Below are 27,891 nucleotides of genomic sequence, written 5' to 3' on the forward strand. Positions count from 1 at the left end.
AAGTCAGTTTAATGTCCCGCTGCCAATTTATATTGTATCAATGTAAAAAAAAAAAAATGGATTCGACCATAAATATAAACTAAAATGTTTATATAAAATGAAAAAAATATATATTTTTTATGCTATTTCAACGAGAAAATACACATTAAACGAACAGCAATGTTAGACTTTTTTCAGTGCATAACATTCAACACCATCAACCTTACATTTGTCATATTGTTTTAGTTTTTTTTTTTTTTTTTAATCACAATCAAATAACTTTACAAAGATAAATACGTGAAGTATGTTTACAGATAAAAAAAGAATGTGAAAAAACTTTATTCAAATACATTTATTAAAACACAGCTTCAAACAAATAAAGTTACAAAGTAGATATTAGCTTCCGTTAATATCAATGCACAAAGAGCTGAGGGACATAGGATGTGGTGACAATTCAAGTTGCAATAGAATATTTGAAAAAAGAATTACTATATGGTCACAATATTACACTTAAAATTAGCAGTATAAATCTTCAAACTCTTGTTTTGTAATAGCTTTAAAGTGTCTCTTTTTGCATGTCTGCAAGTGCAGACATTCTGGACAGACAAGCTGTGCTCCTGAGGAAAATGCAGGGAAATTGGCCAGACCAATTTTATAAATGGCCGCTAAATTCGCAATTACGCCCTTGAAAACTGACAATACACATTAGTGCATCATTTTCAGGTACCTCCTCTGCTCACTGGAACCAGTTTACTATGAAAGACAAAAACTCTTCTTTGCTTCTCAATTCTGGTACTATGACGAAAATCTAAATTAAAGCAAACACAAAAAAACATCTCATGGTATTCTACCATTATAATCCATATATTATCTATATATAGTATAAACATTCAGACATTTGATTGCAAAATTAATACTATTGGGTATGCATCAGCGATCTATGCAAACAAATTGAGTTATCACTTTTAGAGCACTCTTTCTCTACTCTGAAATAATTGTTTAGGTTTACTTATTTAAATCAATCAATATTTAATATTTAAATATTAGACATCTCAGTAATGTCACTAAACATGAATGAAACTATTATATGTCAGTTATATAATGCATGTCTGAGAAGTGAAGGTAGGAGCTACAGACACTGCATTACTGTATGTCAGGCATGACATTATAAAACATTCTTAAAAAGAAACATTTATTGGGGTTGTACCTTTAAAAATTCCATCTCCACTAAAGGAAAACTCTGACTGCATACTCCGTCTTCATTATACGTAAATCCTTTAAAAAGTGATATTATGGCTTATTTTCAGGCATAGAATCAGCCTATTCCACTTGGACTGTCTTTCATATCCTATCATATCTTCTGTCTAGATCATTTTAGAAGCATGACTGGATTGAATCATTCACTTTTTAACAAAATAAATACAACAGCATTTGATGTGGATCATACCCTGGGATTTACCACATCAGACACAACATACAAAACCCTTTACAAGCCAACAAACAAGGCCAAGCGTTATTCTAATACTGAAGCAAATGCAAAGACCAAACATATCATTGTCACCAAATAGCAATGCTATCACTCTTGGCTCTTTAGTCTTCCAGCAGTGGCCTCATATATTGGCACTCTCTGTTCCAAGTCATGATTCTTTGAAAAGCACCAAGGCAGTTCTGAGAATTGAATTAGCCTCTGCCTTTCTTCAAGAAAAACTACATTTTTGTTGAAAATGAATGTTTCAAGGCAAGTTCCGCAGGAAATGTAAGGGAATTATCTGAAAATCCAATACAATGAGAACCTGTTCAAAGACCAAATCTCTTGGACAGAATCTGATTTCTTGTTTTTTGCTTCAAAGGCTACTTTTCACTTTTGGCTATGGTGCTAGTAATGCTTTGCTTTAAAAACATTAAATATCAAAGTGCTACAATCACAAAATATTCACATAAAACACAAACACACTAAAACTAACAAGTATAAAACAATATACAACAATCAAATTCTCAAAAAGATCACAAAAAATCCAGGTGAGCTACCTGAAAAGGTAAACGGAGCAAAACACTGCTCAATTTGTTCACAAGCCGTCAACACATATTTCAGATTTTGTACATTCAGTTCAAAGTTTAGATGAGGTGTCACTGATAGCATGTGCTCAGAAAAATGATGCTGATTGTTATTTGTGTCTTCCAGGAATATTTCTAAATCGGTACAGCAATAATAGTGCAACAATGCATTACTTGAAACCTGATATGAAGTAGATTTGAGTATTTTTGCAATGAATCACACACATTAGATTATTCCAGCAATTCTACTAGAGTTAGCATGAAATCTGTGCGTCACGCCTGTTGTAGTCGGAGGGTAGAGGTCTTGCCTGGAGGAATTCTGGTGTGTTTGTTGTTTCTGGAAGCAGGAGCGGGTATGCGACTGCCTCTTCCCATCCCTCGAGCCTTGGACTCAGAAATGTCCATTGTTGTTCTAGCGACACCTGTGCTGCTGACAGTCTTTCCTGAGGGGAAAGAGCAAGAGAAATGCAAACACCCGAGTACATTAGATGTTGAGGAAAGTATTGATTCAGGCAGATTCAGAAGTAAACACCATATTTAATTTGACAAGAACAAAAAAAATACTGAACAGTCTGTTCAGAGTTGGGGCATTGTGGAGGCCACATGGGGCAGTTGGGATCTATAGGGGATTTATGGGGCAATGAGGGGCAAAATGGGCTTGTAGGGGACAGTGTAAAGGTCTCATTGAGGCTAAGGGAGATGAATGATCACCTTGTGCGTGTGAAAGAGTGCTCTGCTGTACCGCTCTCCTCCGTGAGTTTTGTTTACAACCCTCAGGTCCCATGAGGTGAGACTTCCAGGCCTGCACACACAAGACATGCACTGTTACACTGCTGTATGAGGAGTGTGCGTGAGAGACAAAGAGAGAGACCCTGTAATTCTCAATTTAATACTGGAGTCATTCACTTATCATCATGGGTGCTCATGTAAATAATCTGTACCAATGAAGGAGGTTTCAGACTTGATTTCATACCAGTCTTCTTATATTCCTGAAATAGTATCAGCTCTTACAGTATTAACCGTTCTCTCCCTCTCTCTCTCTAAAAGTTTACATGCTCCATGCAGAATCTGCAAAATGTGAATTATTTTAACATAATAAGAGTGATCATATGTATTTTTTATTTAGTAGTCCTGAAAAAGATAATTTACATATAGTCCACAAGGAAAAATAATAGCTGAATTTATAAAAATGACCCCGTTCAAGTTTACACATGCTTGATTCTTTTTTCTTTTTTTTTGTGATGGTTGTTCCCCTGTTTGTGCTCAACCGTTAAACTATCCACCGTTCTTCATAAAAATCCTCCAGGTCCCGTAAATTCTTTAGTTTTCCAGCATCTTCTGCATATTTGTACCCTTTCCAGTAGTGACTATGATTTTGAAATCCATCTTTTTTACACTGTGGATAATTGAGGAACTCAAACACATTTATTACAAAAGGTGCAAACATTCACTGATGCTCAAGAAAGAAACATGATGCATTAAGAGCCAAGGGGGAGGAATGTTGGTAACACTTTACAATAAGGTTCATTAGTTAAACATTAGTTAATGTATTAGCTAACATGAACTAAATATGAGCAATACATTTGTTACTGTGTTGTCCATTGTTTGTTCATGTTAGTTCACAGTGCATTAACTAATGTTAACAAGATTTTAATTATTAGTAAATGTTGAAATTAACATTAACAAAGATTAATAAATGCTGTATACGTGCAGTTCATTATTAGTTCATGTTAACTAATGTAGTTAACTAATGTTAACTAATGAACCTTATTGTAAAGTGGAACGTTTTGAATCTGAAGATCAGAGTAAATTGTACTTATTCTACATGAAAATATCCTCTGTATTCAAAAGTTTTCATGTTATATTGTTAAACACTGTTTTCTATCTGAATCAGATTACCCATATTTTCATTGCACTGTATAGAAGACAAAATCTCATGCTGTACTTCAGGAAGTGTAAGCCTCACAAAAAAAACAAAAACAAAAAAAAACAGGTTTACGAATTGGACAATACGTCCATGTCTAATAATATCATGAGACATTATCAGTGAGTGCAAGAGCATTTTACACAGAGAATAAGCTAAACATTGAATTGGTAAAACATTGTTTGTCAGCTGTAGTAAGGACTCCATATGACTTTTCAGAGCTGACCTATAAACAACTCTTGAGAGAACACATGTCCAGAGTCACAGTCATGAGCTCAGCTGATATAGAGAAATAAAAGACACCAAACAGTGTACCAGGCACTTCAGTATGTGTGTGAGAGTTTTGACTTTTACATTCATTTTCAAGCCCATAGTGATGGATAAGAATCTTTACATTTAAATTCATTTATAATATATACAGTCCAAAAGTTTGGAACCACTAAGATTTTTAATGTTTTTAAAAGAAGTTTCGTCTGCTCACCAAGGCTGCATTTATTTAATTAAAAATACAGTAAAAAACAGTAATATTGTGAAACATTATTACAATTTAAAATAACTGTGTACTATTTAAATATATTTGACAAAGTAATTTATTCCTTTGATGCAAAGCTGAATTTTCAGCACCATTACTCCAGTCTTCAGTGTCACATGATCCTTCAGAAATCATTCTAATATGCTGATTTGCTGCTCAAGAAACATTGATAAAATATGATTATTTTCAATGTTGAAAACAGTTGTGTACTTTTTTTTTCAGGACTCCTTGATGAATAGAAAGTTCAAAAGAACAGCATTTATCTGAAATACAAAGCTTCTGTAGCATTATACACTACCGTTCAAAAGTTTGGGATCAGTAAGAATTTATATTTTTATTTTTTTGAAAAGAAATTAAAGAAATTAATACTTTTATTCAGCAAGGATGCATTAAATCAATCAAAAGTGGCAGTAAAGACATTTATAATGTTACAAAAGATTAGATTTCAGATAAACACTGTTCTTTTGAACTTTCTATTCATCAAATAATCCTGAAAAAAAATATTGTACACAAATATTTTGTACAATTGTACACATTAAATGTTTCTTGAGCAGCAGATCAGCATATTAGAATGATTTCTGAAGGATCATGTGACACTGAAGACTGGAGTAATGATGATGAAAATTCAGCTTTGCATCACAGGAATAAATTACTTTGTGAAATATATTCAAATAGAAAAACAGTTATTTTAAATTGTAATAATATTTCACAATATTACCATTTTTACTGTATTTTTAATTAAATAAATGTAGCCTTGGTGAGCAGATGAAACTTCTTTTAAAAACATAAAAAATCTTAGTGGTTCCAAACTTTTGGACTGGACTGTACTGTATATATATATATATATATATATATATATAGTTATAAGAGTTATAAGAGTGTTATTTAGCCTTAACAAATAATGACAGCTGACAGCTGATTTTGTTGTTAATATATATTATATATATATATTATATATATTATATATATATATATATATAGTTATAAGAGTTATAAGAGTGTTATTTAGCCTTAACAAATAATGACAGCTGACAGCTGATTTTGTTGTTAATATATATATATATATATATATATATATATATATATATATATATAAAAAATTGCTGATGTTGTGTTATCCTAACGCTTCTCCTAAGGTGTTTTTTGACCTACCTGAGCTAAATTTAATTATAAAATTAATAAACAGATCCAAATCGTGGAAGCTGCAAAGACTGTGATTTTAATATCAGTGCAAGGTAAGAAACTTGGCTAGATGTCTAAATACTTTTCTAGAGTTATAAGAGTGTTATTTAGCCTTAACAAATAATGACAGCTGATTTTGTTGTTAATGACAACAAACTAATTAGTTGATGATGTAGGGTAGGTGTGTTTATGTGTGATCTCACCTCCTCCCCCGAGGTGAAGTTTTCATGGCAGAGAGGACAGTGATTACAATTTTCTCCAGAAACTGGTGCTGACAAAAGACAAAAGAATAAATTCATGTTAAGAAAAAAATCGCCTTCAGCAAGTAAATAAGGTGCAGTTACTTGCCAGTTGGTTAGTGGAATTAATTTTTTCTTAAGAAGTCCATGTCATGACATATGTAAAATAAGCTGCCAAAAAGAAAATATGAGAAAAATAAAGCATAATCTGTGTTTGACATGAGAGAAGGTATTTGATGTAGTATTTGATGTGGCAACTGACTCAATAAGCTGTACTGTACAACAGATAAATAATACTGTCATGGGGACAAAATCTCTCTCTCTCTCTATATATATTTTATAAAAACCCTCCAAAATACAGTTCCATGGCCAGTAAGAAATATTAATGGGGATTACATCAATTCACCTGCCAAGTGTTAATTTTGGACCCTGGTGACATTTGTAAAAGCACTGAGTGTGGTTTCTTGAGTATGAAGTAAAAACACTGTGCATCCACACAAAGGACTCACGATTGCAAGCAGTGCTCTGAGCATGCTCAGTTAGCTTATCTCGGGTGAGGGCTTCGGAGCAGAGAGGACACTGGGTGAAATCTGCCCTCCGCTCACACTCTGTCAGCAAGTGCTCTGTCAGACTCGCAATTTCCACAACCTAACAAACACACAAACATACTACATTAACACTCTGGACAGTGAGAACCAATATTAAACATTTTGAAATATGAGAATATGAGAGAGAGTGTTTGTGTGTGTACCTGTCTGCACTGAAGGCAACGCTGCAGCATCGGGCAGTGTTTCCAGTAGTGCAGGTCGAGCCCGTCCTCAGTGAATGACACATCTCTCTCCCCACAGAAAATACACAGACTACACACAAAACAGCACCAGCATCAACTCTGATCTGATCTTTCATTTCTCACTCAACATGTTATTAAGGCTCTTTCCCAGGAGTACAAAGAAAAACTGATTAAATGAGAGACCATTAGCACTGAACATTATGCTATCATTTTCCAGATGTCTTGGTAAGATTATATTATAAATTCATAACAGCTATACAATACAAAGGCTTGACATTTGCAGAGTGCAACTAAACCAGAGACTCTGTGTAGATGGATATTTCACTGACTAGGAGAATTAGACCGCTCACTTGACAGTCAACAAAGAAGTGACAAGAGTTGCTTACTTACTTGTCTAGGTAGTTCGCAGCAGATGATTGGCTGCCTTTCGCATCAGCAGGGACAGACTGGTTTACCTTCTTAACACCTGCTGAAACATAAAGGAACATATTTAACCCACACGTTCTGTTCAGACTGACTTTACCATTTAAGGTTTGCAGTGATATACATGTGTTATTTTAGAATTATTTATATAGTATTATAGTATTGAGTAATCATTTGAATGAATTTTTTTCTTTATATTTTTAATTTTCATGTTGAGTTTAAGTTTTATCAGTTTTGTTGTGCTTTATTTGTTTTTTAGTTTTAGTAATTTTAGTACTTTTTTACATTTTCTTATTTATTTATTTTATTTCAGCTTTATTTCATTTTAGTAATAGTTTTAGTTGTGATGTACAAGTAAAATTAATTAAAGTGTTTCAGCGATTCAGAAATATCAGCGTTGACAAGTTTCTATGCTCCTGAATGTTTCTGTGTGTGCGCAGTGTGATCTCCAAGTGACATTTGCGTGTGTCCGTCATTAAAAACAGCATGAGTGACATATGCGTCTGTGTGCTTCAATGAAAACAGCACATTAATATAGAACGGTGATTAAGCTGACTTGAAAAACATGAACAAATCAAGATGGTATCAACATTTCTTGATAGGTGGATGGTGGATAGACTAGCTTGTGCATGATTTGCAGTGTCTGCTGCAATTATATAGATTTTTAATTGATCTTTACTAAAAGGGTTCACAAAGACAGTTACATTATGTAAGCAGCACACACATACACCAGTTTACACAAACCTGATTTGGCCGCCTTCTCAGCTTTTTTCTCAGGTTCTTTGGTATTTTCCTTTCCTTTCTCCTAAAACACAGATTCACATCTTTAATTAATTTATGGATTTATCTATTTGCACATCTGTTGGCCAAAAGGGACAAGCGCACTCTATAACCATTCAGTCTAGGTGCACATGCAATCCAGCTAAAGAACTTTCAGATACAGAAATGTTAAAGGTGAAGTATGTAGATTCTGCCACACTAGTGGCACCTAGTGGAATTACAAAAATAAAGCATATTTCAAAACAAACTCGCAAACACCGTTGCGTTGTGCTCAAATACTCAAATATCACAAAAACAGCTCTTACAGGTGCTTGTGAAGGCATGTCTCAACAGGCAAAAGAATGCTACTTTCAATAAAAGGTCCAACATATTGGGAATACTTTTAGCTTTATTGCTATGTGTCATGAGTACGCAATTGAATAGGCTAACACATTGTAAGCGAACATGAGCGTCTTGCTTATAATAAATGCATATAACGTATCTGCACCAGGTGCAAGTAAACATTATAAAGTGGTACATTTGTCTTTCTGAACGAGTGCATGATGATGCTGTATTGTACTGAAGTGTCCCATTGTAGCTGTAGCGTCTGGACCAATCAGGCACACAAAATTACTCATTATATTTAAGGAATTACCCATAAACTTACTCTATGAAAGCTCTGTGAACCCATCCCCCTAAAACTGCAACTAGCATCCCAAGCGTAGCTAAACCACAGGCAGAACTAGGTGTCCTGTTACAGATACTTGGAACTTTTACGATCAGGAAGAATTTTGCAGAGACTAGTGACTCTGACTTCATTCTTTCTGAGAAGGACAAATAAACTCCTTTAATCCTATGTATTCTCTATATAACCACTTGGGAAATGTTTATTTTTAATTATTAAATTTTATAATTATTAAAAAATCAACACTTAGTGTTCCCTGGACAACAGGTTAATTGATTGTAATATTAAGATTAACGTAGCTATATCCAGTTAATCTGAGTAACAGATTTACATATTCATAATTAATCATAATTAATAAATCATATTGAGTTGTGAATAATTATTAATATTTCCCATTTGAGTTAATTCGCTACATAGCACGTAGCATCATAATGACCCATTTGCTTCAACTGTTGGTATCTGCATGTCAGAGTAATGGGCGTGCAATTGGAAAGGTCTTTAAAGCTTGAAAGCTGCCTGTTAGGGTGTGGGGTAGGGTTAGGGGTTAGTTTATGTTGTAGCATTGTGTACCTTTTGGCAAGCCCACTATAACCTGCAGCTATCCAAGTCTCATTCACTTTGACGTGTTCATGACATGTTGAATCTAAATGGAATGATTTTTGGCTTGCACTTCTGTAACCAAAGCTTAAAGTGTTTTCCCACATAACGTGCAAGCAATGGTCCCACACCGGCTAAACACCCTGGCTCCACCTGCTACAGTAGCCATGCCTAAAACTTTCGCTATATATTGAGCTGGGAAAAGACTGACAGATCCTAGCAAACTGCTCTCAATGTTTTGATGGTGCATGGGGGACTCAACATTTATACTTTTAGGGGTTATAATCCTATGAATGGCATACTAATAGTAGTCAATGAACAATAAACTTGTATTTAACATAAAAAAATCTTACATAGTTCACTTTTAATGCCAGCCGTAAAGGAGGCCATTTTATGTGAGAGCATTAAAAACAGAAAAGAAGAGATAGATTAGGCCACCTCTGGCCACTCAACCTACACTGATCTCCTTCAGCACTGCAAGCTGCTCCTGTAAGCTCCTGATTTCTTCTTTCTCTCTCTCACCATCTTCTTGTTCTGACACTTTTTTTGGCTTCTGAAGTAAAGACAGACAGAGGGACTCTTTAAACTGAATGCAGTATCCCACGCACAAACATTCCAAGCTTTTAAATGTAACTCAACGCTGATAATGCTCTCCAGACCGGTTTTACCTGCATATTGATGTTGTTTCCGTCTAACTTGGTGAGCGAGTCGAAAAGGTTTTTGTAGAGGACGTTTTTACGTGTGCTGGTGTCATCAGGTGGAAGATAATTCATAACCGCTTTACCGTGAAGACTGTACATAGCCTGGACAACTCTCACGGAGAGCTCGCGCACTGATGCGGCGCTGTGCTCCAATCCACCTGCCAGAAACTAACACAACATACATCACACACAAGTATATTTAATTAATAATTCATTTAAATATAGTAAAGTGATTGTAGAATTGATAAACTATCTTTGAAAAGTTTGGGGTCAGTAAGAATGTTTGTTCAAAAGAAAGAAATTGATACTTTTATTCAGCAAGAATGTGTAAAATTGATCAAAAGTGACAGTAAAACACTTTTGCACTGTTACATAAACATATTTTAAATAAATAGTTCTTTTGAACTTTATATTCATCAAAGAATCCTAAAAAAACATTTATAATAAGACATTTTTAAGCACCAAATCAGCATATTAGAGTGATTTCTGAAGGATCATTTAAAATTCAGCTTTGCCATCACAGGAATAAATAGAAAACAGTTATTTTAACGGTTACTGTTTTTACTGTATTTTGGAGAGCATTTAAAAATCTTACCTACCCCAAATTTTTGAACAGTAATGTATGACAACAAACCAACCAATTTTTACATACTGAAAAAAAAATTAAACATAGCCTATAATATTTTGTTAAAATATGTTTTACATATCTGTTTTACAATGTGAGAAGCAAAGGCTGTATATGAACTCCAGTTATTACATTAAAAATATTTGTCTCTCACTTTTCTCTCTCCCCCTTTCCATACACAGATCCCATTCATGTGCTCTCAGGCTCATTTTAATTAAAGGAAACTCAATCGCCTCTCTGCTGTGCCCTGAAGCCCATCTCATATCCCAGGAAACCAGCAGGCAGAAGGCATTTAGCAGCCATCCCTGTGTGTAACCTACAGCAACCCATTTTGTGGGAGATCACCAATAAAAAGGGCCGAACTAACAGAAGGATCCAATAAATTTTTCAAATGACATTTGGGAGCAGATTCATTGGTGTTTTTTGAAATAGTATATCTTTTAAAGAAAAAGTTAAAAAAAAAAAAAAAAAGGATGTTCAGGATGTTCCAAATCTGTATTACTTGTCTATAGAAAATCCAGGCTGCTTTTATTCATATACAACAAAACCCTACAGTGGCCAGCATCTGTCCAGCTCCAAAAAGTGGATATGCTCGTGTGTGATATTCCAAGTCTTTTGAGGTCATATAACAGCTTTTATAAAAGAAAGAAAGTCGTACATGAGGGCAAAAAAAAAAAAAACTACCCCTTTAATATCCAGTCCATAAATTCTATAATAGGGATGCAACAATATTACAATTCTGGCTGATAATTATTGTCATGTTATGGCAGGTAACAATAAATGGCCAATATTAAAATTCAGCATGAATTTGTCTAAAACTTTTTAAAATTGAATCTACAGGTGAATTTTGGCAAAAATCTCCAACTTAAATCTCTAACTTTGGCTGATAAATAACCCTTACCCTTCTAACTAGACCATGTGGAAGAAAATGAGACTTCAGGCCACCCAAGTGCATTTCCAAGCTAACACAAAATCAGTAGCTGTTGTTTTAATACAACCGGAACACAGACGCAAACCTCACAGTGCACACTGCAGATCCTTGTGAAATTTCACAGTCTCTGTTTCAGTAGTGTCACAAGTTTGCATTGCAAATATACAAAAAGAGAAAACACTGAAGCAAATAAGACCATAAGGAAGTACAATTTCAAACAGCACAACTTTGCATAACCAACTGCTGGGACAGAGAGCGAATGAGAAAGTGCATTGATGACCCACTTAAACTATGCCATGGATATGCAACTGGCTGTCAGAACAGCCCTTGTGCGTAAACAGATATTACATAGGGTAGAATACACCCACTCTGCCATACAAAGGCCACTTTGTTTCAGTCTAATGAAACCCTCAGGAATCTTAATGATAGCTCTGAGAATGAAATTAACCTTCAAATCCCAACAGAAAGGTTAAATATTAAATATTTGTGTGGTCTTAGAGGCTAAATCACAGTTTAGGTTTGTACATGTCATGTATAATGTGACTACAAACGTTCACCACCACAGCTGGCACCTAAAGCCAGTAGGTGTGTGTGGTCTCAAACTAGCAAATAATAATTAATTATTCGGTAAATCTAACCAGCCATTTGCAGTTTTTAAGCTACTATTTTAAAGGTTTTTTTTAAGCTGCAGCTTTAAACTTTAAGAACACAGCTTGACTGAGTATAGAGCCATTGGGTTGACACCCAGTGAGATCATCTCCTCAGAAAGAGAAGAAGTTGGGCCAGTACCCCCATGACGTTGTCGAGAGTGAAGCCAGAGTTCTTGGTGCCCAGCTGTTCTAGAAGCTTCTCCAACAGTTCCAGTCTGCTCAGTGCCAGTCTAGCGGGTACACTGCTCTGCATGGGTTTGACGAGTTCCAAAGGAACCGCCTGCAGGGCTCTCACCTCCTTAAATGAAGCCATTTCCTGCAAACAAACCCAAAAGTCAGAAGTTACAACATTGAAGTTTCAAAACACAGTTTCTTACGCATTTAAGAAATTCCTTTAAAAAAGATACTGCAATCAAAACCAGTATGTTCAGTGTAAAAAATATTTATATTTATTTTTATATAAAATGTTTTAGTTTTTTTATTGTTATAATGTTTTGGTTTTAAGTGTTCCTAATTCTAGTTGCTCTAACGTTATTAGTGGGCTGCACAACTAACGCAACCACTGAACATCTGACCACAAATGAGTAATGCACACAAAAATAAGATGCCAGTCCACTTGACAATGTATCAGTTTTTCTGCTGCTAAAAATGTCAATGGATGAATCAAACTTTCCCAAGACTTCTGACATTTTCTGGACAATTTAGTTTTTGACAAATTATATAGTATCGGAAAATTGCTCACAGTTAACTGCCCCTCTGTCTTGCCTACACTGGATGACAGAATCAGACACAAGAGAAATCATATCTGAACTCTCATTGGTGATCACATTACTGCAGATTGATTTCAGTTGTATAATGTTACACTCTGCTAAACTTTGTCACATAGTCAGGCACAACCACATACATTGCCAATGACTGCTGTCGCTCACGTCACATCAAGCTGACATCTCGTCACTGTGGACGTCCTTTAAGACATGCTAAAAAGACATTTTTCCAAGAAATAAACTGATATGTATTGCCAAGAGAGATTGCAATAACAATGTGTTATTTATAGAGGAAGGTAGAGGTTGATATTTTAAGAATGTTACATATCAGGTACATATCAAGAACTTTAATCAATAATGAGTGAATATGATTTGAGTCGATATTATGTATGATTGTATAATTTATAATATTCTACAGCATTGGTATCAGTGTACATTTTTTAAATTATTCATGAGAAGGTGAGGTTTTTGACGTACTTTTTCCACCATCCAGAAGCATGAGTCGCAAATGTCTTTATTTATATAGAGCAGAAGTACAATGAAGTTTTCCCAAACAATGCTGGCAGAGACAGAAGCTGTCCATCAACAAACAACACCAACACAAATCAGTGTCTGTCAGTGATGGATCACTCTCCAAAACTTGAGCAGGAATGCTACAACTTAATTGTTGTGCACACTAAAGTGACTTTAAACGTGGTTCGTTTCAATGTCAGCCAACTTGAGTGGCCAGTATTTCTACATGGTTTCGTTAGAGCATGATTTTTAAATAATTATGATTAAATGTGACCATTAAATGTGATCTTTTAGACAGAGAGAGAGAGAATTAATTGTGGTCATGACAACACAAAACAAAAAATACTCATGCTTGGCCAAATCAGAAGAAACCAACAATGCTCTTTATGAAGGTAATTTTCAAAAAAGAAACATTTTGTCAATTAAACAGTTTTATTTTAATGCTAAATGGTTTGCTGATTTTATTTAAAGGTAAAACATCTTCTGCTTCCAAGAAAACTAAAATATACCCATTCTTATTAGATAGAACATGATGACTTTGACAAGATAATTTGTTCTAAGATCATGTGAGGCAAGGCTGAACTAATAGCCTTTCCTCACATGATCTTAACCAGAACAAATCAAACCACCTAGGAAACATTCTGAAGCGCCAGCTTGTCATAAATCATAAAATTATGAGTCTAGTGAAATTATGAGTTAGTGGTTAACAATAACATGCGACTTACATTTACATGCTCAGTTATAATGGAGATACAGCAGGTTTTACATAATTGAGTCCTCAACTATGTGTCCAAGTATGCAAGACAAAATGTGTAATTGAATATTTGAAGGACTAAAAAAATTGACTTTTTTTTTTTTGTCAGAAAAAATAAAAAATCTTTTAAAGTGCATTTAAAACACAACGATGAACCATATTTTACAACTTTTTGTTTCAAAGCAAATTCTACTTAGCGAGAGGTGACTTTTTTTCCATTCTAGAAAGCATTTAATTGGATGAAAATTTCAGACATGCCCCTGAATGTAATATTTCAATATTTTTGTTTATAAATTTTAAATGTACTGCTATACCTGTTAAAGGATGATTTTGTCAACTTTTAGAAGTACAATAGAATGAAGAAGACAGCAAAGCTAATAAACATGGATGGAAAGCCATAACTCCTTAAAAGTCTTTAAAGCATTCTGTGGCAAGACCTGTTTATAAAATTGTATCAGAAAAATATGGTACATTGAAATGAGGAAATCTCACAGCAGGGTTACAGTAAAAGATCTCCATTCATGCTTACAGAAACCCACAAATACATTTAAAAAATTCCAGTTTATGGGTGAGTTCACTTCAAAAGGCCACTAGCGTATGCAATTACTTCAGACAGTATTCACTCCCAGTCATCTATGAATAAGTCAGGTCATAAAAGAATGCCAAATAGAGACATTTTTTCAGTGGATTTTTCCCCTCACACTCAATGATCTCAATAGCTGCAGGATTCGCTTCACTACAGATGTATACAGATAGTATTTCAAGTATTTCAAAAGTCTGTACTGACCTGTATAAAGGTGACAGCTAGTGTTCTGAGTCTCAGGGTTGAGTCTCCCGTCCTAGAGAGAAGATTATTCCAAGTCTGTTCCACACAGTGACTGATCTCAGATTTGCCCAGCTGATGGTTGGGAATAAACTCACTCAGAATCATTCGAAGCAGATTCAGAGATGCAAGAAATACCTAAAATGCGACACAAACAGAGACAGTTGTTACTTTACATAATAAAATTCACATGCAAGGTTTATATTCAATAGTCACATTTACCCATTACAAATGATCTAACCAAAGAAAATCTTGAATATTAGATTTTGAAATTTATTCATTAAAATTGCATGTTTAATTTGAGAGCCATATGGAACCATTTTTCCTCAGAATTTCAGTTAAGGTGCAATTACACACAGAAGCCGTGTGAGAAACCGCCTGAGTCCTTTACAACAACACATGGCGCAGAGTAACATCAACAGGTCAGCTTAAGCACACAGTTAAATGCTGTGCTGTGTTAGTTTAACTAAATAACCACGGGGAGAGGGTCACTGGAATGTGCCCAGCAGTGGGCACATTGTTCAGACTCTCAGTACAACCATTTAAAACAGTTTAGAATGAAACCCTGAAAGGCCATGACTTTTACTTCGAGTGATTTATCCAAGGACTGACAGTATGATAAAACACAGCTGTCACGTCACAAACACAAACATGCATGTGCTTTGAGAATGCCCAAAAGCCTATAGTGAACTTTTGCAGGCAAAAAAGCTAAAGGTTCATTAATCAACATGTTAAACTCAATGCACTCTACTCATGCCAAACTGTTCAAAACCCTTTAATGATCACTGAGACTGAGGTCAATGCAAAAATGAACAGTAAACTACATTTTTAAAACAGCCTCATATACAGGATTCAAAATTTATTTTACAGTATGCAACACTTCTAATTATTTATTTTTAGTTTAATTTAAAGTATATGGTTTTGTGCCAATGACATTAAGCTGTTTTGTCCATGCATATTTATAAAAAACAGTTTGTCATTGTGTTGCTCATATTTTCGTTTTGGTTGCTTATTCTTGTAAAGAATATTTTATATATGTGTCACTGTTACAAAGAAAAAACACTGGTAAATTTACCACTGAGGTAAAAAGTTGTTAGAAGACACATGAGTGGTGACAGATATTTTCTTTAGTAGACCTTCACTTGTATCAGAAAGGGTCAGATTGTCAGTTTTAAAATTAAATTTAAACAATTTAATTTTATAGTATCCAATAAAGATACACAACAAAACCAATTCATATACTTCAAGCGAATGTGATTGATGTTTTTTTGGCCATGGTTAACACAAATTAAAATTCATTTTCAAAGTAAACACATTTTTTAAGCACATCCAGGTATTGAGGGTGCAAGTTCTAATGGAAAAAAAGCAGACGATGCCTCAAACAAAAAAGAAAATTAGCCTGTTTAACCGTAAGGAACTCCAATTTCTCTATGAGCATTACGATTTACCCAAATCTCCCATTCATTCTTCTACAAGTGGTCCATCTCCTCCTGCTCATACCCAACATTAGCAGAATGTTGCTCTATTGCAGTTCACTCTTTGGAGAGATAAGCCAGGCTTTATACTACATTTGTTGCTGTATCACTTCTACAGATAATCCACAATACTAGACAGAACACGACACCTGCTAAACAGTCACGACTATCAGTTGTGCTGATGGTGCCGTTCTGTCTTTAGCCTGAAATGAAACTGAAAAGAAGGGAGCATGAGAGAAATTAGAAAGAGAGGGTGAGAGAAAGAAAGAGAGAAGGAGAGTCTGAGAAACAAAATAAGGGGGTGATAAAATCGGAGAAAAGGGTAAAATAAAGATAAGAGTGAGAGTTCTCGTACAGATGACACTTTATCTGTGAGCGCTTTCTTGCAGAGGAACACAGCTGCTCTTGTCATGCTCCGTAGTTCTGCTTTTGGGGTACCGGGGGGAACCTCCATCAGTTTCTTGTAGACTGTCAGCAAAGCATCCTCCCTGTAAGACCACGTCTTTGAATAGGCCCCTGCCACCTTGGAAGGACAGACAACCAGAGACAACATGAGGATCACATTCCAGAAACGGCATACAAACGGAATACACCAGCTGACCTTTTGACTTTTGTCGTATCGAGTTTGCCCAGTGCTGTGAGACTGTAAACAACAGTAATAGACGGACATCTCAGTGAGATGTTAAATACTTAAAGGGATAAGTCACCCTGCCATAATTTACTCAACCTTATGTTCTTCCAAACCAATTTGACTTCAGATTAAGAATAAGATTAGTACAATTTGTGAATGAAACATTTAGCCCCATTATGTAAACAAACTGATCAAATCAACCAATTGGAAGCTGTAAATGTTGTGTGTCTTACCAGAGAGTCTCCATAGATCTCAATGGGCAGACTGGCCTCTCTCTGAGCTTTCTCTGTGAGTGGCTCTGGTTGTCCTGAGGACCCAGGGCTACGTGGAGTGCTTGTGTCTGTCTGAGGAGGCATCTCATCGATCTCACTGACTGGTTGATCACTCAACCTCTTCCTAAGAGCAGGTAAAGGCCTCTCATCATAAGGAAGGGAGCTGATCTGTGAAAACACACAAACATGCTATTTAGTCATTATGTTTCATATAAAGAAGGGTCTTAAAGTCCCCATAGAAAAAAAAAATTAATGAATTCATATATACAAAACATTAGCAGAAAGGATTAGTTCACCCAAAAATGAAACTTCTGTCATTAACTATGTTGTTTACGTCCAGCCCTTCCAGGTTCTATGTCAAAATGCCGACTCGTTATTGGCCGGCTCCTGTGTCAGCATCACATGCACGTGTCATGGTGCTCATGTGAACACAGCCTCCGCCAATACTGAGCCCACTTTCGGACGTAAACACAGAAGCTCTGCAATGCGTTCACTGCACCAACTGTGTAACAAATTGACAGGGAAGAGGAAAAATCGTTGAATAAAGTCATTATTTTTGTTTTGTTTTTGCGCACAAAAAGTATTCTCGTTGCTTCACAGCATTAAGGTTGAACCACTGCAGTTATGTCAACTTCTTTAACGATGTCTTTAGTACCTTTCTGGAACTTGAAAGTGGTGGTTATATTGCTGTCTATGGACAAGTCATATACCTCTCGGATTTCATGAAAAATAACTTAATTTGTTTTCCAAAGATGAACAAAGGTCTTATAGGTGTGGAACGACATGAAGATGAGTAATAAATGACAGAATTTTCATTTTTGTGTGAACTAAACCTTTAAAGGTGCTCTATGTAGGAATGACACCCAGTGGTCGAAATAGGTACTGCAGTCCAAATTCAAACTATTGTTTGCCCCGCCCCCTCGTTCAAAGACGCAGGTGGCCAAGGACACGCAACAAGAGGGAGCGCAATTGACAATGAAAGCTGAGGAGACACTGTAAGCTGTTGAGTTGATTTATTTGTGTTTTAATATGCTGTCATTCATAGAGATTTTTAGATGGATGCAGCAGAGGCTTTTTAGGTTGGGTTAGAATCTGCGATTCTCTGACCCAGTTTGTTTGCTGGTTTCCATGGCTGCAATACGTGCCAACTGGCAACCAAGCGGCAACCTCCCCCTTTCTCTCGTGAAGCCAATACGGAAGTAACTTAAACTGCGATTCATCGACTGGCCGCTAGGGACAGGCTCCAAAAGAGAGCAGAATATCATAGAGTCCCATGTTAAATTGGCCAAGTTTATAGCAGAAAAAAATTGTGGTTTTGGTCTATACTGCTATTTTTGTCCTTCATGACAACTCTGAGGGGGGTGAATTTTTTTATAACTTATCCGTTTAAATTATATTAAGCCTTAAAGTTCTGCATAATTAAGGGCGTGGTCACTTGAGTGACAGGTAGATTGCGCTGCTGTCTGTGAGCCGTCATGTTACCTCAGCTGCAGTTGAATTTGGCATCTAAGCCGTTTTTGTGCTTTTTTTCTCGATTGTTTTATACAATTATAAAATATGGCTTGCTGCATAATATTCGAGACTGATGTGTGTCTGTGTAGATGTGCATGCATGCGGAAGAAACAGAACACACGTTGTTGGATCGTGGCATTGGCTGAAAGTTTTGGTTGTGAGATTTACTACAATGACAATGGCGGGAGGATATCAAAATCCGACAGCACTGCTTGGATATTATAACTAAAACTGCTGCACTATTTTGCAAAAAATATACTTTGGACACAGGCTCATTTGTTTGTTAAATACGATCGTATACAGTTTTACAAGATAAAGGCTGTTCAGATTGCATCCTTTCTTGAAGAACCATGACAGAGAGCGGATCATTCAGAAGAAATGTGACATGTTTTTTTGTTTTGCAATGGACACTCATATTTTACCCAAGTGCCACAGATTGGATTCATCTCGCGATCTCTATTTCATTATAAAGGTATGAAGTCCCATTTGATTTTCCATGTTGTTATTTGCACACCCAACACTACTGGTGTTGGAGGATCTATATCTTAAAAAAACACCGTAGATTGACAGTAAACCTTTAGAACGTTCTGATGATAAAACTTATCTTCATTAATATTTTAGATCGTATCTAAGATAGATAGATAGCTCCTTTGCCTGCTAACATGGTCACGTCGAGCTAGACGGGCGTGGTTTCAGCAACCAGTTATATCAGCTCAAACCACCTCCCCGCCTCTTTGCCCATTTTCAGTTATCAGGGAGTGACGTGCGGTGACGCGCAGCTAAGATGGCCGTGGCATCATTTAGGCGTCAAAACTGCTGTTCAGAACTCTATGGGTGACGTCACGGACGCTACGTCCATATTTTTTTACAGTCTATGCTGGCAACCTGTGATGTCGAAATACTATTGGATAAACCGGCAGCACGCAGTTTCACACAGACCAAAACAAAGACATTCTGACACGGAACGTACATTTCAAAGTAGAATATCTGGCTGTAGCATTGTTTTTCTGAGAAGCATTTAGGTGAACTTAGCATGTTTCCTAAATATCTAAAAACATATTGGGGTATTTTTAGGCTTTATTAAAGGTGCTCTAAGTGATGTCATGCGTATTTAGGCCAAAACATTTTTTTGTCACATACAGCAAACATCTCCTCATTATCCGATAGCTGCCTGTCCCCTGAACACACTGTAAAAAAACGCGGTCTCTGTAGTCGCCACAAGCTCCGAAAACGGCAATAAAAACAAACTGGTGCAGCCTGGACCACGAAACATAATAAACACGCTCCAGCCAATAACCGACAAGAATGATTTTAATTGGCATTCATGACTGTTTCAGGAAGCACGGAGGGGAGGGGGAGGAGAAGGAGGGAGGGTCTAGCTAGCCTCTGTTTTGTTTGACAACCCTTCGAACGTCAACAGGAAGTTACTCCGCCCAGGATCACTTAAGCCGCGCACACACTTAACGATTGTAAGGCCGATTATGAATGTAAATTGATACTTATGACTGATCGCGCTCAAACGCGTCCAGTCAGAGCCAGTTTTGCGTTCAGTTGGCGATTGCAGACGGTGTTCAAATTCCATGTGTAAGTATATAAATCTGCTTCAGTCACAGGAAAAAAATCGCTAGTATGTTGAGCTCAGTCTTAGAATGTTTTAGCTAGTCGTTAAATGTGTGCCCAGCTTTAGAGCAAAAAATCTTACATATAGCCCTTTAAGCCTTTAAGTCATGAAAAAATAATTGGTTCAGTGTTAAGAACAGAATGAAATGCCAAAAATAACTGAAATAACTAACTTTCTTTCATAAGCAGAAATATAATACTTCACTGTGAGGTAAAGACCTTAAGGGTTTACTTTACACTGGGAAACAGATGTACCTGTCATCCCTGCACACCTGTCATGAATTTAAATGTAAATCCCATAATTTACTTTTACAAACTGTGTTCTCATCTAACAAGTTATTTCAAAGCTAATTAACAGAATGACCTGCAGGAAAACAAAAATGTAAGCTGAAGTGACAGTTTTGAGGTATGCAGTGGTAAAGGCGCACTGTTCACACAGTTTTCCATTCCACTGCGCATTTTTTCCATTGTTTTTCAATCGAAACACAGCTTAAACCTTTGCACCTGTGTCTCGCACATGACATGGCGTTCTAAAAACGTGGCACTCAAGTTAAAATGGCGTTTCTAAACCTCACGCTTTTTGTCATTCCACTACCTGCATCTCACGTTTTTTAACAGCAAAAACGCACTTGGTGTGACGTGACCTGAATATTTCTGAAAGATTAGGCTCACAATTTCTTATTTATCAATAAAAACACATGTAATCACCCCAAACATTGAATGGCAGTGTATACATATAATAGAGTGCTTAAATTCAGAGAAGGCTAATTCACTGTGAATGAAGAGGTTTGCAAAGACAATTGTAGTTTTAAAGGTAATGCATGTCATTATTGGCTAAAATATTTTTCCAGTATTGTGTAAACACACCCAGATATTTCAACTTCTGGCAATGTTTGGGACAGTACTGTGCTAGTAGCACAGAAATTACCTTTAAACCCTTTAATTAAATGTTGAAACTTAAAACTCTAACTAATGCAAATCCCTGACAAGCATGTTAAGCCACACACATGCTCCGATAATAAATCTACAAAGAGCCTTGAGTCAGTGAAGATGGAGCTGGATTATGGCACTGGTGAAGAGAAGCTATACTGGTGGAAAGAACGAGAAGCAGCATTTCATTAAAGCAGATAAATCTGACTGAGGATTACAGCAGAAGGTACCCATAAAACTAGTATCTGTAGAAAGATATATTAATGAATGGGGAAAAGCAGATCAGACTCTCATTTTCTCTTATGGCTGTTAAATCAGTGTACATCAAGACTTACATCAATCTTAGAAGCGTGAGGAGGAGAGAGGGGTGTTGGGGCGACTGTGTGTTTGGGGCTAGCTGGTTTTGAAATGTCCTGCTCATTTGTCTCCTTCACATGTTGTCCTTGTCTCCTCTTTGTGGGTGAGTCTGCTGGATGAGGCACGTGTTTCTGTGTCCCAGCATGTGGAGAGGGAAATTCAGAGTTGGAAAGCTCAGAAATTCTGTGAATCTAAAACAACAACAACAAAAATTGCATTTTAATTATTTACTTAAAGTTACTTAACAAAAGAAAAAAGATAAATATGTCTGAAATTATTAAAATGGCAACAAATTTTAAGAACTAGATTTCTTTCAGATATTGATTTTTGGGGGTGGGGGGGCAATCTTACAGAACAGATAAAGGTCTGTCGGAATACATGCTCGCTTAAAGTCGGCATGAAACGGAAGTCACACATAAACAGAGCACTCTATGACTTTCCAAGTCATTCATTGTCTGCTTTATAAGTATGTCTCCTGGCCTCAGACGAGTAAGAAGCATGCACCTGATATCAGGAGAACCAGCACAATCACTATTCAGCTGGGAAACTGCCATATCAGAGTACTAATCTCACTGGAGCTAGGGGCCTTCACAACACAAGAGTTGCATTATTCGTGTATTAAATGCAGAAAAAAAATTAAGAGAGACACACAGGAATGAAGTCATTAATTGGCTTCTGCGAAGTGTAATGGATGGATGGATGGACATAAACTTCTGTTCCAAAGTTTAGGGTCAAAGGTTTGTTTTTGAAAGTAGTCTCTTATGCTCAAGGCTGTGTTTATTTAATCAAATGTTCAGTAAAAACAGTTATATTGGGAAAAATTATTACAATTTAAAATAACTGTTTCTATTTTAATGTATTATGATGTACGTAAAGCTAAATTATTTTTAGCAGCCTAGTCTTCAGTGTAACATGATTCTTTAGAAATCATTTTAATATGGTGATTTGGTGCTCAAGAAACTTTTATTATATTAAATGTTGAAAACAGTTTTGCTGCTTAATATTTTTGTTAAAACCATGATACATTTTTCAAGGATTTTTTAAGGATTCCTCGATAAATTAAAATTGATAATTTATTTGAAATATATTTTTTGTAACATGGTAAATGTCTTTACTGGCATTTTTGATCAATTTAATGCAATCTTGCTTAATTAAAGTATTATTATTATTTCTGAAAATTGACCCCAAACTTTTGAATGGTACTGTTTATGTGACTGGATGGATGGATGTTTACTTGACTGATGTCCAGCAGGTTGTGAAGCTCCAGCTGCTGGTAGACCGTGAGCCTGTAAGCCTCCATTTGTTCCTTTTTCTGCTTGGCTATGTCATAGTCCTCTCGTTCTATGGCACTGTGTTTCTCCACATCATACCGGCCCAAACGTTCGCCCACCTAAAGAGAAAATACGAAAAGGTTGTTAAACACTTATCTGAGATTTAGTGTGAAACACATTATTAAACTACACATAGGACATGTCAGACAAATAAGGCAAATCCAATTACCTTTTGCAGGTCTGCAATAGCTTGTTTAAGTTTTTTGGCCAGATCAAATCTTTCCTCCCGAACCATGTCCTGTTTTTTCTGGTCCAGCAGCCGAATGATATGTGCCACCTCAGGGTCTTGATACATGTCAAACGCCAAGTCATCGAGGGGCGAGATAGATTCACATTTATAACTCGAGAGCCTGCAAGATAAAAAGAGTAAACCCAAGAGAAAGACAGAGGACTGCATGCATACATTTATTGTAATGCAAAACAGCTTCAGGTTTTACCCAGTGTATGTGCCATCCAATGCTGAGCTGTGTTGGCTGTTGTTTAGATATTGATCAATCACCTGATCTCTGTTTAGCTGGGACAAAAACAAGAAACAGGGAAAAAATAGTTTTATTAAAAACAAATTCACTAATTGTTCAAAAGTTTGGGGTCAGTTAGATTTTCTTTTTTTTTAAATAATACTTTTATTCAGCAAGGATGCATTAGACTGATCAAAAGTGACACTAAAGATGTTTACATTGTTATAAATAATTTCTATTTCAAATAAATGCTGTTCTTTTGAACTTTCTATGCATTTAAAAAAAAAACAATGGTTTCCACAAAAATATTAAGTAGAACAAATGTTTTAAATTTATAACCATAAGAAGAAATGTTCCTTGAGCAACAAATCAGCATATTAGAATGATTTCTGAAGGATCATGTGACATTAAGTAATGGCTGCTGAAAAGTCAGCTTTATCGTCATATGATAAAAGAATAAATAAAACTTTATAATATATTAACCTAAAAAAAAATCATTTTAAAATTAATAATATTTCACAATAGTATTGTTGACCAAATAAATGCAGCCTTGGTGAGCACATGAGACTTAAAAGCATTTTAAAACTTTTACAGACTACAAACAAACGATAGAGTGTTTATGTACATTTCACTTATACAGGCAAATGTAAATAACACATCACATCCTGTGATCCAACCAACGTCTTTGGACTATTATTATCTTTCCAACTAACAAAGGTTAAAAATCTTGATTTCTGCCTGTGAACCAAAACGTATTATCACCAGAGTCCTGGATAACACAAAGAGACTCCAGCCTGGACAGAGAGAGAGAGGGATTAGAGATTAACAATGCAGAGATTGTTAGCAAGGTGGGAGAGGACGAGAGAGAGAGGAAGTCATAGAGGAAAAAGGGGGGGGGGGGGACAAGGTGAGAGTAAGAGGAGAAAGAGAGCATGAGAAACAAAGAAGGGGGGAGTAGGAGTGAGTGAAGGAGATGGGGGAGGGCTGAGAGTTACGGTGATGTAGATATATCGATGAGTGATCTGATTTGAAGCTCTGCTTATGGAGCTCAGGCTCATATTACACAGATTCACATTCCAACAAACCATTAGACCCGCTCAAAAAATACAACACACTTATACGCAGAAATGCTCATCAGGTGCTATTGATGTAAGACTATTTAAATGTTAAATTAATATTTAAACCTCAAGGCACAAAAACAAAACAAACTGATGCATACAAGTATTATGATTAACAGTTCTGTTGTGCTTGGTATGTTGTAATAAAGCATCCAAATCAGGGTCAGGCAAAACCTGTATCTAATCATTGTCTCTCTTTCAATTCACAGGTTAGAAATTAAATTTATTTAGCCATGGCATGTTGAACTGGAATCTGAACTGGAATGACAGCAAATGGTTTGCAATTGCAAACCAAGGAATTTCATTAGTCAAAACAACAACAACAAAAAAATCATTACTTACTCAGAGGAATAGTTCACACAAAAATGAAAAATCTGTCATCATTTACTCACCTTCAAGTTGTTCAAAACCTGTATGAACATCTTTCTTCTGAACACAAAAGAAGATATTTTGAAGAATATGGGTAGCTTAACTGTTGATGGGCCCCAATGACGTCCATAGTATGGAGAGAGAAAAAATACTATGGAAGTCAATGGAGCCCATTAACTGACTGGTTACCAACATTCTTCAAACTATCTTTTTTTTTTGTTCAGCAGAAGAAAGAAATTCATACAGGTTTTGAACAACTTGAGGAGTAAATTATGACAGATTTTTCATTTTGGGGTGAACTATCCCTTTAATTTCAACTTATTAGACATGTTTTAATTAATTCATCATGAAAAAAAAAAATATTTTACATAATTTATCATTTTGTTTTGCTATTATCAGCAAATAATGTTCACCACATTGTTTTATCTAATTTCATTATCGTTTCAGAAAATGAAAACTTTAAGTAAATTATTTAGGTCAAACTAATTAATTTAAAATTAAATTATAATATATAAATTAAAATATAATACACAAATTTAATACAAATTTCTATAGGTGTCATTTAATATTGATTATTTGACATTAATGTTTCTGGACATACCCCCAATTTGTGAGTAAATTAACATTTTATACCATTTAAATTCTACTTTCTCAAATTAAAATCATCATCCTGTTTGCAGTCTAAATCAAATTCAGGAGCTAGACTAGAATTCAAAAGTATTCTCGATTCAGTTCTGAATGATGAATCACAATGATCCAAATGCTCAGGCAAACATTAAGGAATCATTCACAACATTTGTCAATGTCTCTCTACAACTGAACAAGCCACAGTTAAGAAAAAAGAAGAAGAAAAAAAAAATCAGAAAGCATTGTTAAATTTGTTTGGTTGTACTGCCTAATGAGGAAAAGTCTCTAAAAATCATTGTAAGTAAAGCTGAACACTCCAGGCTGAAACATCAAATAAAGGATTGGTCCAAACTCTCTGCTAAATCATTCTTAAATGTAATCTATCGCCACCTGGGGGATGTGAAGAGAACAATCCTATAAACAAACAGTTACTTACTGCTGTCCCAATGTCATTTCCATCCACAGAGTCACCCAAAATATTTAGAGCCACCAATGCAACCTAGAATATAGGAAAGAATGTGAGATGGCAATGATATGATCTACCTAACAAATCTACCTTAATTCCTCACATGAATCTGTTTGTACCTGATTATAAATGTTGTATTGATTAACATGGTTACTGTGAAAAGTGAGCTTCAGGTAAGACCCAACAGCATCAACATGAACTGACTTCAGCTCTCTGGCTCTGAAACCAGTCTTCTCATTGTCAGATAGAGACACATACCTGAACAACACAGCACATTCAATACAGTCTTACTGATCACATATTATTATGATTATACTTTGATAGTGACCAGAACAGAGAACCAGAACTTTTAAATCTTTCCTTACCCCAATCTATGGAGAACATGATCCTGCTGATGCGAGCTAGACTCTGGCAGTTTATCTCCAATGTGGAACTCGATCTTGGACGGGATCAGATATTGATGGGCCAGTAGCTGGAGTTTCCTTATGCGACATCTTTCCACCAACTGCAGAATGATTTCCTGAGGAAATGGACAGAACCTACACAAAATAACTGCAACTTAAAATTAAATATTCTTACAAAACTGTACTCTTTGATAAAAGCAACCATTATTATCAGCTATTAAATATCCTTAATAGTTCATATTAATCAAAATAACTCAACCTACTTTGTCTTTCAAACTAATCCTAACTAAAATAAATGCAAATATAAAATATATCCGTACATAACTAATATAAAATTCATTAACCTGGTGGATCTCCAGCCAGTGACGGTGGGTGCATGGACTATCAGCTTTTTGGCACTGTAGTTTCCTTCATGACCAGACCAGCTGATCACAGTAAAGCCTATCTTATGAGGCATCCCGTTCCTGTGCTCTAATAAGGGATATGAACAGAACATGATATCACAAAGCACTCTGACACATTTACATAACTCCCAACACTCTAACAAAATATGTGTGTGTGTGTGTATATATATATATATATATATATATATATATATATATATATATATGCTGGTTTATGCTGGATTTTTCAGCAGGGAATTTAGAGTAAATAATTATCTTTAGAATTAAGCCATCTTTGGGCCGAGAAAAAAAAAACATAAAGATAACGTTCATAAAATGAACTATTAATTTCACAATAACAATGAAATGTATATGTATTTTAACGCATTTGCTAGAAACTACTCCATAAAGTTCCCACATTGCTAAATACCTGTTGTAACACATTAATATCAGTGGTTTACAGTTAAATATTGCAAATGTTTTCTAATAAGGTTTGCTGCATTTTATGAAGGGCCTTAATCATAACAATGATAGTTATGTAAAGAATGTAGCGTTAGCGTGCAATGTAGCTAATCAAACAGTAACATTTCGGTTCCAACTCTTCCAAAACAGCAATGAAGATCTTTATCACAAATCACACATTAACCAGATACAGCTCAGAATAATTCATTCTTAATATTAACTATTTGATAGAAGGAATTTTAAATACGTTTACCCAAATATAGCAGTTGCCTACGTTCATCTCCATAACCACCGTTTGACAACTGAGACCTGTGCGCATGCGCGAGTTGTTTTTTCGGTCTTGAATGAATCCGGTGATTCTGAATGAATCATTTAAGTGAACGAATCGTTCTTGTTCTCGCTTGTTCACTTCTTACAGTACTTTGTTAACTAAGTATATATTGTAGTGACACAAAAATCCAACCCAACACGCACACACACAGAGACAAAAAAATCCACTTCGCCACCTATTGGATTATGACGTAACCCGAAAGATCAGAAAACAAATCTT

At 35.6% G+C, this 27,891-nt stretch overlaps 1 protein-coding gene across 4 annotated transcripts; it reads right to left on the minus strand.

The window, feature by feature from the left end:
- Window positions 1-252: 252 nt before the first annotated feature.
- Window positions 253-27,735, minus strand: cep104 (centrosomal protein 104). 4 transcript variants are annotated; one of them, XM_067394747.1, is made up of 22 exons: window positions 27,595-27,735; window positions 26,841-26,967; window positions 26,458-26,631; window positions 26,212-26,350; window positions 26,063-26,125; window positions 23,492-23,568; window positions 23,224-23,404; window positions 22,958-23,113; window positions 21,702-21,914; window positions 17,266-17,472; window positions 16,757-16,924; window positions 14,891-15,064; window positions 12,212-12,388; window positions 9,834-10,034; window positions 9,623-9,718; window positions 7,869-7,929; window positions 7,092-7,167; window positions 6,663-6,771; window positions 6,421-6,559; window positions 5,876-5,943; window positions 2,746-2,836; window positions 253-2,477 (listed from the first exon to the last, which is right to left on the minus strand). In XM_067394747.1, the coding sequence occupies exons 2-22, from the start codon at window positions 26,951-26,953 to the stop codon at window positions 2,308-2,310; spliced, it is 2,853 nt and encodes a 950-aa protein (XP_067250848.1). In that variant the 5' UTR covers window positions 26,954-26,967; window positions 27,595-27,735; the 3' UTR covers window positions 253-2,307. The 4 variants fall into 4 exon arrangements, with proteins under 4 accessions (XP_067250848.1, XP_067250847.1, XP_067250851.1 ...); XM_067394746.1 differs by having other exon boundaries at window positions 7,092-7,170; XM_067394750.1 differs by lacking the exon at window positions 9,623-9,718.
- Window positions 27,736-27,891: the final 156 nt, after the last annotated feature.

This window comes from Chanodichthys erythropterus, chromosome 9 (genome assembly GCF_024489055.1).
Source record: "Chanodichthys erythropterus isolate Z2021 chromosome 9, ASM2448905v1, whole genome shotgun sequence".
Lineage (NCBI taxonomy): Eukaryota > Metazoa > Chordata > Actinopteri > Cypriniformes > Xenocyprididae > Chanodichthys > Chanodichthys erythropterus.

What these genes read in the sequence shown, in the direction of transcription:
- cep104 (XM_067394746.1), bottom strand. Translation starts at nt 26,953, where the DNA reads ATGCCTCATAAGATAGGCTTTACTGTGATCAGCTGGTCTGGTCATGAA. An exon ending in AGATCTATGGAGACTCTCTG is followed by an intron (nt 16,925 to 17,265) that starts GTAAGACACACA and finishes TGTCCTTCCAAG; the next exon opens with GTGGCAGGGGCCTATTCAAA. An exon ending in CAGTGCTGAAGGAGATCAGT is followed by an intron (nt 7,930 to 9,622) that starts GTAGGTTGAGTG and finishes TCTGTGTTTTAG; the next exon opens with GAGAAAGGAAAGGAAAATAC.